General features: G+C 32.6%; 1 protein-coding gene and 1 pseudogene across 1 annotated transcript; both read left to right on the top strand.

Moving 5' to 3' along the window:
- Window positions 1-289: 289 nt before the first annotated feature.
- LOC142620367 (uncharacterized) lies at window positions 290-4,030 on the top strand. Its single transcript, XM_075793744.1, has 11 exons — window positions 290-572; window positions 770-850; window positions 942-1,010; window positions 1,135-1,203; window positions 1,408-2,312; window positions 2,405-2,588; window positions 2,686-2,978; window positions 3,061-3,128; window positions 3,407-3,497; window positions 3,616-3,626; window positions 3,745-4,030. The coding sequence occupies exons 1-11, from the start codon at window positions 290-292 to the stop codon at window positions 4,028-4,030; spliced, it is 2,340 nt and encodes a 779-aa protein (XP_075649859.1).
- A 33-nt stretch (window positions 4,031-4,063) lies between these two features.
- On the top strand, window positions 4,064-5,925 carry LOC142620366 (uncharacterized; annotated as a pseudogene).
- Window positions 5,926-14,165: the final 8,240 nt, after the last annotated feature.

Below are 14,165 nucleotides of genomic sequence, written 5' to 3'. Positions count from 1 at the left end.
CATAACCTAAATTTAAATATATTCTCAAAACTTATACCTAAAATAATAATTTAATAATTTTAAGAAGTGTAACTTATTTCTCCTATTTTACTAAAAATTTATTACAATTACACATATTATTACAATTCTTACATGTGATTAATTTGTTCAAAATTAGTTCACTTTATTGAGGTTTTAATACACTCTATTTGTGACAAGGAAAAATCTATTCATTATTGTGTATGTATGTGCAACGACCACTATAAATTTAATTTAATTCTATGTACAAATGAGTTCACAAAATACAGCGATGGTGAATACCGATGACATAGAACGTCGTCGAGAACAATGGAGATATTATGCTCGCTTGAGAATACAAAGAGAAGACAATGAAAGCAGAAATATTCGATTGGCAAGATGTCGTGCCAACTACGCAAGACAAAGACAACAAACTTTGGGTGGTGGTCACATTTTAGTGGGAGGCCCAACAAATTTGAATGAAGAAGATGTACATTCTAATTCAACATCAACAAACCCATCATTAATACTGCCTAATCATGAGGTTGGACGAAGTCGTCATCTTACACATATCTGTAACTTGACACGCAATATGCCAGTTGAGCATATGGCTATGTAAGAAGTCAGTGGTGAGATTATAGTTTTATATCTTTAAACACTCTTCATTGCTTAGAATCTTATTATTTTGAGAAAATCCATAGTTTTTTGGCATGTTAGTTGTATGTCAATGTATACAAAATTACTAAGTTAATGTTTATAATATTAAATTTAGGTCTCCTTCCAACCTACCCAACTATAATGGCAAATGATTTTGAGGCTGGACCAAGTCATATAAATTCTAATGTTAATAATGGTAAGTTTTATATAATACATTTATAAAGCTTTCACCATTATTTTTTATATATAATTAAACCAATTGAGCATTTTATATAATTACATTGTAGTTACAGAAAGAATTGAAGGAGTTGAAAATATTATTAAGCAAAACCAAGGGGATGCCAACAGAGAACAAGGTTTATTACTCAATGTCACCATTTTTATTTTTATTTTCATGTTTATATCCTTCTATAGAGATTTCATCATTATTTTTTATATATAATTACACCAATTGAGCATTTTTCTATAATCACATTGCAGCTGTAGAAAGAACTAAAGAAGTTGAAAATATAAATGATCAAAATCATGGGGATGGCTACAGAGAACAAGGTTCGTCACTCAATGTCACCATTTTCATTTCAATTTACATGTTTATCATTATCAATTTTATTATTTGTTAATAAGCTGCATATTCGAAACATTATTAATATTTTGCTTATTTCACAACATAATATTTGGTACAATTTTAATATTTTCTGTCACAACTATCATAACACTCTTTATCGCTAATTTTTTCCTCAAAATAAAAATTAGGTGTTGACAACACATTTGACGGTACTGCACATGTAATAAATTGTATGCGAGGCAGATACAATTGTGCAAAGGATTTTAAAGAAGGTATGGAGACCATTAGGTACCAACTACCACAACCAAAGACATGTCACTTTTGTAATGCCCGTTTGTTCCATCAAGAGACATCCTCGATGTGTTGCAAGGATGAAAAAATATCCTTCCCCAATATACCAATTTGTCCTGAATTTATGGAGCTCATTTGTGAGCAAACACCACAGGGCAGACATTTCAGACAATATATATGGTTTTACAACAACATGTTTGCATTTACCTCAATGGGTGTGCACGTGGATGAAAGCGTGGCCTCAAATAGTAGTCGAGGAATATATACATTTCGTGCCCAAGGTGCCATCTATCATAGAATTGGTAGTCTTTTACCACATACACCTCTAAGTGTGCAGCGTCTACAATTGTATATCTATGACACCGATCTTGAAATACAACGCAGAATGTCTCAATCTGTAGAAGCTCATGAAGATATTGTGCGACTTATTCAAAGGATCTTAGACATGCACAATCCATTTGTGGAGAAATTTCGTCAACTATCTCAAAGTCCAAATTTACATCAATGTAAACTCCTCATTAAAGAACAACCTCTAAACCAACCTCAATATTGCCTTCCCAGTGCTTCCCAAGTGGCAGCTAATATTGTAGGAGGAGAAGAAGCTGGTCATTTAAGTGGCAGAGAAATTTTGGTTCAAACCTTTGGCGGTAATTTGATCAATGTTCAAGATACAGCAGAATTTTATAATCCATTGCAGTACCCAATACTTTTTCCATTTGGAACATATGGATGGGATATCAACACACGTGACGCTAATAGAAATAAAGTGTCATGTCGCGATTATTATGCATACATCTTTCAGGTAACATTTTTATTATTTTCAATCTATTACTGCAAAATGCCGCTTACATTATAAACTAACTTAACCTACATCTATTTTTACTAATGTTGAAGATTCACGACAATGCTCTATCAATGATTTGGTTTGGAGGACGCCTTTCCCAACAGTATGTTGTTGATAATTATGTAAAAATTGAAACACACAAGCTTAGGTGGTTTGAGCACAATCAAGATTCTATTAGGGCAGATCTGTACCAAGGCCTACAAGATGTTTTCAATGAAGGAGAGAGTGATACTGGTAATGTAAACTTTGCATTTGAAATTTACATTACTTTATTAATGGCGAATTAGGATCAATATTTATTAATGGCCTAGCTTTTCCATCTTATATATAGGAAATGTTGGACATAGAACCATTCTACCTTCATCATTTGTGGGAAGCCCGCGCGATATGATCCAACGATTTCAAGATGCAATGTCATTGGTTCAAAAGTTTGGGAAGCCAGATTTATTCATCACAATGACGTGCAATCCAGGATGTGAAGAAATCCAAAATGAGCTTTTACCTGCACAAACAGCACAAGATCGTCCAGACTTGCTTGCAAGAGTTTTCAAATCGAAATTTGAAGAATTGAAAGATGATATCGTGGTTAAGGGGGTTCTCAGAAGAGTTATTGTATACGTGCAGGTCTTTAAGTTCCAAAAAAAGGGTTTACCACATGCACACATGCTTATAATTCTCGATGAAGATGATAAATTGCATAATCCAGAGGATTACGATTAGGTTGTCAAGGCAGAGATACCGTGTAAGGAGGAACAACCTCAATTACATAAAGCTGTACTGAAGCATATGATACATGGCCCTTGCGGAGTACAAAATCCAAGATCACCATGCATGAAAAATGGGTGATGTAAAAAAGGATACCCAAAGCCTTTCTCACCATAAACCTACCAAGGCAATGACTCATATCCTGTTTACAAACAATATGATACTAATAATCCCGTGCCACTGAATGATCATTGCAGAATTATGGTAGACAACACATGGGTTGTTCCATATAATCCTTGGTTACTGCTGAAATATAATTGCCATATTAATGTTGAAATATGTTGTAGTATCAAGAGTGTCAAGTACTTATATAAATATGTGTATAAAGGCTCAGATCGTGTCTCTATGGAAGTTAGGCCAGGGCCAAATTATGATGAGGTCTAACAGTACATTGATGCAAGATGGGTATGTGCTCTAGAGGCATGTTGGAAGATATTTTCTTTTCCTATGTATCGAATGTACCCTGCCGTTTTTCGTTTGCAAATTCATCTTCCAGATAGACAACAGGTACGGTTTAGACCACATGAACCTATTGCTAATGTTTTGGAGCGAAGTAAAAAGACAATGCTCACTGAATTTTTTTATATGAATATGATTGATCATGATGCACGAATTATCTATATAGAGAGTTTCCTGAGCATTATTGTTGGGATTATAAAAAAAATATATGGACACGAAGAAGATCTTATAAAAAAGTAGTGGGTAAGATATATACTGTTTCACCATTTGATGGAGAGAAGTTCAATCTACGTGTTCTTCTTAATCATGTCAAAGGGCCAACAGGATTTGATGATTTATTGACTGTCAATGGGATAATCTATCCAACTTTTAAGCAAGCAGCTGAACAAAGGGGTTTACTAGAGAATGATAACAGCATACGACAGTGTCTGCTTGAGGCAAGAGACATTTGAATGCAGTCAGCTTTAAGAATATTGTTTGCAACAATGTTGGTATTTTGTCTACCGACTGGAGTAAGAGAATTGTGGAATGAGTTTTACCCATATATGGTAGAAGATTACCCATCAACATCTATTACAACAGAGACACGTCGTACAAATAAACTTCTCAATGATTTAGGGGCATTACTCTTACAACATGGAAAGCACATTACAGAGTATGATTTGCCGATATCAACTGGAGAATGTGAAAATGATTCAGCTGTACCAAGACTCATTGAAGATGAGCTATCTGTTCCTAATGTAGATGAAGAACTCACTTTAATTGAAAAGTTGAATAACGACCAGAGAGTTGCATATGAGAAAATCATGACAGTTATTGATCGTAAGGAAAGCATGATATTCTTCGTCGATGGGCCAGGGGGAACTGGGAAAACATTTTTGTATCGCACAATATTAGCAACCTTAAGAAAAGCAGGTCACATTGCAATTGCCACAGCTACATCTGTCATAGTAGCAACATTACTCCCTGGTGGAAGAACAACGCATTCTAGGTTTAAGATTCCTTTAACTCTCGATGCTTCATCTACTTGCTCAATAAGTAAACAATCAGACTTAGCTAAACTAAGACGTGCCACCATAATTATTTAGGATGAAGCCCAAATGGTAAATCGACGTGCACTCGAATCTTTAGATAGAAAATTTAAAGATATTATGGAAATAAATTTACCTTTTGGTGGGAAGGTGCTAATTTTGGGTGGAGATTTTCGTCAAGTACTTCCGGTTGTTCCAAAGGGTACAAAGGCAGAAATGATTGATGCATGCATAGTCAAGTCCCCATTATGGAAAAATGTCAAAGTGTTACATTTGAAGCAGAATATGAGGTCTATCAATGATGAAGAGTTTGGTGAGTATATACAACGCATTGGTGATGGGAATGAACCATTTATAATAAATGATTTGATTAAACTACCCCCTTCAATGGCAATGCAATGGGAGGGTCAGCATTCTATATACAACTTGATTGATCAAGTTTTTCCAAGTTTGCAAGAACATGCCAATGATGCAAGGTATATGGTTGATAGGGTTTTGCTAACACCTATAAATGATGATGTTGAACAGTTTAATGCAAAGATAATTTCTCAGTTCCCAAGAGATGAGTTTACGTTACATTCTTTTGATGAGGTTGAAGGAGATAATAATCATCTATATCAACAAGAATTCCTAAATTCTATATCTCTAGGGGGTTTACCACCACATATACTAAGGCTAAAAAAGGGTGCTCCAATTATGTTACTGCGCAATATAGATCCAAAAGCCGGATTATGTAATGGTACAAGATTGATATGTCGTGGATGTTTTAACAACGTAATTGACGCTGAAATTTTGACTGGAAAATATGCAGGTACACGTGTTTTCTTGCCAAGACTCCCTTTGAAGACAACAGAAAATGTACACTTGCCATTTGTAATGATCAGACGACAATTTCCTGTACGTTTAAGCTTTGCACTTACAATAAACAAAGCGCAAGGTCAGACAATTCCAACTGTTAGAATTTATCTTCCTGATCATGTTTTTAGTCATCGCCAATTATATGTGGCATTGTCAAGGGGAGTCTCCCAATCCACCACAAAACTATTGGTGCAAAAAGAAACAATACCTGAGAAGGAAGGTGTTCACACAAGAAATATTGTGTATAAAGATGTTTTGTTCCCTTCATCAAGGTATTAATTAACAATTGGAAAGAACTGTCTTACATATAAATTTATTTTAATAATTTACAAATTGTAATGGTTATGCGGTCTATGTTATAATATTTTATTTCTTGATCTTTTTTATGTATACAATTAATTGGTAACAGGAAGGATGCCCAACTCAAATGTGAGGATCGAGTCCACTATGCTAAATAATGGAGTGCAAGCAATTCCTACTACTCATTGGGAGAATTAGAAGGATGATCAATCATTATTAAACATGGAGGTCATTGATAACAAGGTATATTTCTTTTTAATGATATCTTTAATCAGCATCCCTTTCTTTTGTTTTATCAAAATTAATATTAAAAATGTCATGCTGCGTATGGGTTAGGTTCGCAAATTGGCAATTTATTCACCTGGTTGGGGATTCATTATTCGAGCTGACAAGAAAGAACTTTGGAAAGAAGTGAAACGAGTTTTAGAGTCACAAGAATTGAAAAGGTTTGTTACGGTATTTTTTAAAATAGGAAAATAAGTAATTGATAGTCTTAATATACAAACAATTTTTTTTTCTTCATTTTGAAGTTCCATAAACAAAGACAAACAACAAATCAATGTCAAGAAGAGCAATGAGGTGCGCAACATCCATAGGAATAAAGACAAAGGAAAAATGAAGGACGATGTGATCTCTAACACTCATGCCAACAGAGATAAACAGAGAATGAAAATCAAGAACAATGTGGTTTCCAACATTCATGAGAAATTTTTTTTTTAAAGATACAAGAAAAAAAACCAAGGACGATGCAATTTTCAAGACCCAAAATAGTAAAGAAAAACAGAAAATGAGAGTCAAGGACGATGACATAATAAAGCAGGTACAAATCATTACCATGTTTACTTTATAAAATAAAATAATAAAAAAAAACTCTATTACATAGTTGACTATATAAATTTTTTTAAAAATTTTTGGTAATTAAATGATAGTTCTTCAAGTCCCAAGCTGAAGTAGACCATTTCACATACATGGAGCTATGCAATATCATCACAAGGTCAGTTCAAATATTTCATTTTACAAGTTTATGCTTGATATTTATTGTGCCTATTATTATTATGTATATTTTAAAGTCTTTATTAATAACACAAACTAATACATTTTGTATCATAGGTTCATGGCAAATTCTACTGGAAAGCAATTAGAATGTGGATCAAATAGCATTGCTCCACCAACTTCTCCACCGTAGCCAGCATCATATTAATAAGTTCACCTATTCCATGTTTCAGATGTAGTGCATTATTTTACAGTTTTACCTGATGTAAATATTTCAGTTTTCTACATTGATCCATCAACTTCTTCATAATAACTTTTGTAAAAGTCATCACATGTATTTTGTAAGTAGTTTTATTGTTACAATTTTATTATGCATTTTCAATATATGCACTATTTATAAGATTTATTCAGAGGATCTTTTTTTCCTCCCCGTAAAGGTTAATACTAAATTATTGCATCATCTTCCAATCAATAACATGTTGATTACTGAATAAATAAAATTGGCAAAAATGGATAATAGTTACGGAATACTAGCCTCTGAGCACGCGCGTGAGCGCGTGCTTAGAGGCTCTTCTATTTTTTGGGTAATGGTTAATTTAGAACATTTATTATAATTTGGGATTACTACATTTTCCAATCATAAAAAAAACCTAGGGGTGTGATGAGTATTATGCGTTAGCAGGTGAAATAATCTTTCATCACACCCCTAGGTTTTTTTTGTGATCGGGAAATGTAGTAATCCCAAATTATAATAAATACTCTAAATTAACCATTACCCAAAAAATAGAAGAACTTCATAGAAGAGTTTCACGCGCGTGCTCAGAGGCTAGTTAATTATAAGTAGCCTCATCGCACGCGCAAAGCTACCCCTGTTTGGATTTCTCATTTTTTAGTTCAAAATACCCCTATACTCCTATGTTTAAGTAGAGATAAACTAAAGGACAATCTGGTAAAAATGCAATTCTAACTCCCACTAAAACATTGCCTAAAAAATAGGGCCACTTTTCTGTTAATTTACAAATTACTTTATTCACTTATAAATTAGATTTTCAAAATAAAAATTATATATATAAAATAAAAAAACATAGTTTTTATTTCTACAAAATAAAACCACTAAAAAAAAAATCTCATTGCATTGCGCGTGTAATAAAGCTAGTCTATACTACTATTTAAGCAGCTGGCTCTGTTTGGACTGGATTTTTTTTTTGTTCCAAAATACTCCTACATCCCTAGGTTTAAGTAGAGACAAAATTAAGGGATAATTTGGTAAAAATACATGTCTAACTTACACTAAAATATTGTCTATAAAATAGGTACACTCTTCCACTAATTGCTAATTTAAAAACTCCTAAATTTATAACATGTTCACATTTCCAATTAGTTTTTCCTTGCCTGTATCATCATTTAGCAGTTACCACTTGCTGGTAGTTTCAATGTTATCCACACACCCACGTTTTAATTTGAAAATAAAAATAGTTACCATAATTTACATCCCAATACTCCCTTATCAGTTGCCCATCTCCAAGTTTCCATCCGTTCATATCCATTTGCCAATTTTTTTTTTTTTTAGAATGCATTTGCCAACTTGAAGCGGCATGCCAAGGTTTTCAGCTATTTTTATTTAATTCAATTACTATTTCCTTCTCCTTCCTCACTTCTTTTCTTTCTTTGTATTTTTTTTTTCTTTTTAAGAAATTTTTTTTACCATCATTGTATATTTTTTGACGTTAAATTTTTTTTTTTCATGTTAATTTGACAATTAGAGAGATTACAATTGTTTTTTTCCCCTTTATTTTAACCAGAATCCACAGGCACATCGATGGATATGTGAATTACATCCATAAGTAATTGAGAGATCGTTGGAATTGATGTCAATAGAATATTTAATATCTGCTTTACGTTTAGGTAATTGAGATCTCTTTGTACTTTTTTTTTTTTAGATCTCCATTCTTTATATCTAATGTATAGGTATACGTATATGTTGAAAAAAAAAACTGTGTACTTACTATTTACCCTGGAGAATTAGAAATTAGATATTTGAAATACAGCAAGTGAAATTGAGTTGTATCTTGAGTTAAAGATCCGTCTTTGATAAGGAGAGATTTTATCTTCAAACAAAGGTTGATTTGAGTTTGGAGTTTGCATTATTATCAATTAAAAGATTAACACTGACCTGCCCCTTACATCCCTATATAAAACCAACTTCTTTTGTAATATAATTGTATTAACAATTTTGACAAGAGAATCTGAAGTATTTGACCACTTTAATATAATGAAAAAAAAAAGTTTATTAAATTGGATGATGAGCGTGTGCCCTATATGAGCTTTGGTGGAATTACTAAAAAAATTATCTTACTTAAGAAGGTTATATATTTTACTCTTTAATTTTATATTTTAGGGATCAAGTTTACAGTTGGAAGAACCCTTTTGTGCGATCTCCTACAATAGAGAAGATTGAGTTGCATTTGATTGGGTTTCACTTTATTTTTAGAGTTACATTCAGAAAGCCATTTGGTTGATCCCTATAATGTTTCTGTTAGGGTTAACCAGCTCACTTAGTAGTAGTAAGTTTATTTGCAGTTTCCTAATGTGTCTCAAGCAAATCTGTGTAGAACATAATTATGTTTCTGATTAATTAAATTAACCTTTCAATTTTGGTTTTCCATTAGGAAACTTAGAGTGCATGCGGATATGTTTCTAGAGAAGGAAGGACGGTGGATCCTTATTGTTCCCTCTTATGTCTCCTACTCATTTTTAAAAAAAAAAATATATATATACTAGCCTCTAAGGTTTAATTTAGAGCAATTATTATAATTTGGAATCATTACATTTTTCAATCCAAAGAAAAATCTAGGGTATGATGAAAAATTATTTCACCACACATAATACTCATCACACCCCTAAGTTTTTTTTTTTTTTTTTGTAACTAAAAAATGTAGTAATCCCAAGTTATAATAAATATTTTAAATTAACCCTTACCCAAAAAATAGAAGAGCCTCTGAGCACGCACTCTAGTACTACTATTAAGGGGCTTCCCCACTTTGGATTGGATTTTTTTTTTGTTCCAAAATAACCCTACACTCCTAGATTTAAGTAGAGACAAAATTAAAAGATAATCTGGTAAAAATACATGTCTAGCATGCATTAAAACATTGCCTACAAAACAGGAACACTCTTCCACTAACCCACTTCTTCAAAATAACTATACGTTTATTGTTTTTTTTTAAATAGAAAAATAACTTAACTCCCTAATACACGTTCTCATCTACACGCTCCACACCCTCCATTCAGTTTTTCAATTTTTCTTTTCCACCTCTTTTTTTGTTCCTTCCCCTGCACGCTCATTTCTCTCTCAATTGCAAAACTACACACTTCAAACTTCTCCCTCCAAAAGTTAACTAATGGTTGTAGTGTGGAACCTGTTATGAGATTCAAGTTTGTGAAATCCAAACCTTAGAATCATGGATTACCCCATCTAAAAGGTATGATGTTTTTATTGGGATTTTTTTTTTGTGTGGTAAACTACTAGTATTTTATGAATGCTGATTTAGTGTGCCATTTGTTTTTGTTTTTATTTTTTTATTGAGTTTATAATATAGGGTTTTGCTTTGATGGAATTTTTTCTTGGATTTTCACATTGACCTTTGTTCAGCAATCAGCATGTAAATCTTGAATTTTTTTTTTTCAAGTTTTACTTATTTTCTTACAAATATGAGATTTACAGAGAGAACGAGAGCTTTTTAGTTCTAAGCCTGAGATTCAAATTATTAACATTTAAAAAAAAAAAAATTAGAAATGCCTCTAAACACACACGTGAGCGCGTGTTTATAGGCTAGTAGATTATAAATAAAATTAAACTCATTTATCACGTGCCTGTATTAACTGTAGCACATGTCTAACCGAATCCTGTTATTATAACCTATGGAGTGTTTGTTTGTTACCGTTTAATTTGTAATTCATTATGGTGCTTAATACAGTTTTATTCACATTTACTCTCAGTTTTCCACAAACACTCCTTGAAATGTCACATGGTATCAGACCCATTTGAATCAAGTGGAAGCAATTCACAATCTCATTTATATTTGAATCAAGGCAATGATGAAGGCGGAGGAAGGAATTCCTATTGTAGAGGAAGGTTCAATAGTACCTTTCACTCATAATCTGAAATTTTCAGAGACTGAAAATCAATCGTTTGTATCAATCAAAATCAAATTCAACACGTTGAACTTGTCAGATTTGTGGGAAAGATTAGACATTTGGTAATCGATTGATATCAGAGAATTGGTTTTGCCTTTCTAGATAATAATCCACCTACAAAGCTCGTAGCAATGGCTATTGCTTCCAATGTAGCTCTCACTATACAGACTCTGGAGCGTCAAACCACATTACCGCAAATTCGTACAACTTCTCAATTTAGACTCAGTAAAAGGGTGCAAATTAACTTCAACTATAGGAGATAAAACTATTACGAATAAATTTAATAGTATTTAATGTTAATTTTAAAGAATAACATTATTTTGAACATTAATAATTCAATAAAAATAGTTCAAAGTGTACAAATTGGCTGCCCCAAATGGGAGGCTAACTCGGGGACCAGTGATCAAGCTCCGTGTTTTTTTAGCCTCAAAAAATACCAAACTGTCTTTCTTTCGTTTTGCGCATTAAAAGAGACTAAGAAAGGTGGTGTGTGTGTGTGTGTGTGTATATATATATAGAGAGAGAGAGAGAGAGAGAGAGTCAGAACTAAGAGTTAGGGGAGGCGAAAATCTTTCTTCGAAATTATTTATGATTGAATCCGTACAAATTGTCGCAACGATGTTCCTTTTAACTAATAGCATCATAGCATTCATCAAAAACTTATCTTACATTTTGTTGCGAAGCTCAGTCTTGGTGACATTTATATCTGAAAATGCTATTTAGAACTATAAGAGTAAACACAAGTATGACCATTTTACAAACAAGCAAGTAGTATTCTAAATTTCTAATTTTCTATTTCTCAACATCCACTCAACAAGTATGACCATTCTAGTTCTATTTAAAATTTTTTAAAGGGTTGGATTGTTTCTTTTGGATAAAATTGGTTGATTGAGTTTAATATTTTTTAGATTTGTTATTTGTAATTTTTATTGTTGGGCTAATTTTTTTTTTTGAGTTATTAATTTTTTTTTAGATTTTAGATCTATAATGATATTATTAAGGGGGGCTAAGTATAATTTTATTGAACCAAATTGCTAAAATTAATACCTATATATTCTAATTTTTTTTTTTTTTAAATTTGGGGTGGGGGGTTGTCCCCCAAAGCATAGAAATAGCTTTGTCCCTGGTAATTAACTGCACACGATTTCGTAATATGTTTTATCTTTGTAGAAGCATGAAAATCGTGATAAGAGAATAATTCATTGTAGACTAGTATTGCTTCAAAAAGATTATGAGACAAAAATCCTATATATTGAATATCTATTAACAAAAAAGTAGTATATGTAACAATTACGTAAGGTATCCACTTGATGTAACTGTGGCTGTTAGGACCTAACTTTCATTGTATGGTATATGATATAAATTATTAATAGTCTATGTCCCACGCAATGTGTGTGCATGCTTTAATTTCATTTTGAAAAATTCAATAAAAATTATTTTTATGACTCATGTATAAAATTTAGTATCTATTATAATATTTTGAGAATTAATTTCAATTATATTTAATATCATTGAAAATGAAAGAATATAAATTGATTCATGTATAATATTTTTATTGAATTTTTCAAAATCTATATATATATATATATATATATATATATATATATATATATATATATATATTGTAAGCGCACAATTGTACCCAGACCCAAAAGCAGGTGATGGACTCAGGCCTAGTGAGCCTTATATAATAAATTTGTAGAGTATGGATTTAGAACCTAGGTCCGGGATGTTGGAAATTGATTAACAGGCTAGAATGTCACAATCTATGCAAGTGATAAACAAATATGACAAAGATACCTCATCGGATGTAAGTAGATGACGATTTGTATCTATATTATCTTTTTATGCCAAAATTTATAGTTCTTAGTACTTTTTTAGCTAAGGAGCAGGTCCCCCCTTTCTTTGTTCTCTCGTCTTCTTATATACTTCTTCCTCTTCCCTGTTTCATCCACGTGTCATACAAATCTTTCCCTTAGATACTTGTCCCATCTACCACCTTCTTGAATTCTTCAAATAATAGCAGGAAGGCTGAACTCTACTGTTCAAAGGTCTTTTCCCCATTAATGCGGTCAGGGAGGTAGATGCAGGGTCTTTAATGTGGTGGTAGCAGCCTTTTCCTCAGATATTTCTCCCACGTTCCTGCTTCTAAAGGATGTTGGGATCATACCTTTACCCATCAGTCCTTCTAGGATTCTACCTCTAGACCGATTAGCAAGTCCCAGGGCCTTTGCTGGGCCTATCTGAGGATATACTCCTCCTCCAACGACCCCTCGGGCCACTATAGTGTGGATTGGCCTGCGAGCCCTAAGACTCTGACCAAACAGACTTATGCCAAACATTCAGGCCCAAAGCACAAACGTTTATTCAAGTACTTTTACCCCTCACACACACACACACACACACACACACACACATACACACACACACACACACACAATTATATATATATCATAGGTGAAGCAGAGAGAAACTCCAATTGCAATTCTAAATTAGAATTCTAATCTATATTGTGCCACGTGTCAATGTAAATATGAAATTAGAGTATAATTTTCCTCCATCTATTGTAATTCCGACGTGCTTCTTTTTTCTTTTTTTTTCCCACACCTATGTATTTTCAGGTTTACCTCCCTTTTTCACACCCACGTATTTTCAAATTCACCTCCCTTTTCCACACCCACGTATTTTCAGGTTCACCTCTCCTTTCCATACCGATTCAGGCACTCAATATAGAACTCCCCTCTTCTTCAATCAATGCTATGGAATTTCAAAAGAATCTCTTGGTATTAATGATGCATGTATTTGGGTATTTTTGTATCTTATATAAGAAGAGGTTCACCAGATATTCTGATTATACTTGTCTTTACAATTTTCATGGTCCTGGTTTATGCTTTGCAAAATGAATTCCAACCATTCCTAAAGTTTGATTATTGTTTTCTTTCATTTGCCTATACTGTCGTTCCTTTTTGTGTAAATTTTTTATTGTTTAATTATATAATTTTGTAGTTTTCCTATGATTGATGTTGCATGTTTATTTTCTTTCATTTGCCTATACTTTTTTTCCTTTTTGTCAATAATTTTTATTGTTTAATTATAAAATTGTTTTGTTTTCTTATCATTGATGTTGCATGTTTCTTTTCTTTTTCATAACACGCTATCAGCACGAGTTTCTACCCAATTTTGAAAGGAAGTTGCAATCCCATTATTC

Source organism: Castanea sativa, chromosome 12 (assembly GCF_040712315.1).
Source record: "Castanea sativa cultivar Marrone di Chiusa Pesio chromosome 12, ASM4071231v1".
Classification (NCBI taxonomy): Eukaryota; Viridiplantae; Streptophyta; class Magnoliopsida; order Fagales; family Fagaceae; genus Castanea; species Castanea sativa.
Note: the sequence above shows the minus strand (reverse complement) of the source record. Positions and strands in the feature narration are given on the sequence as shown.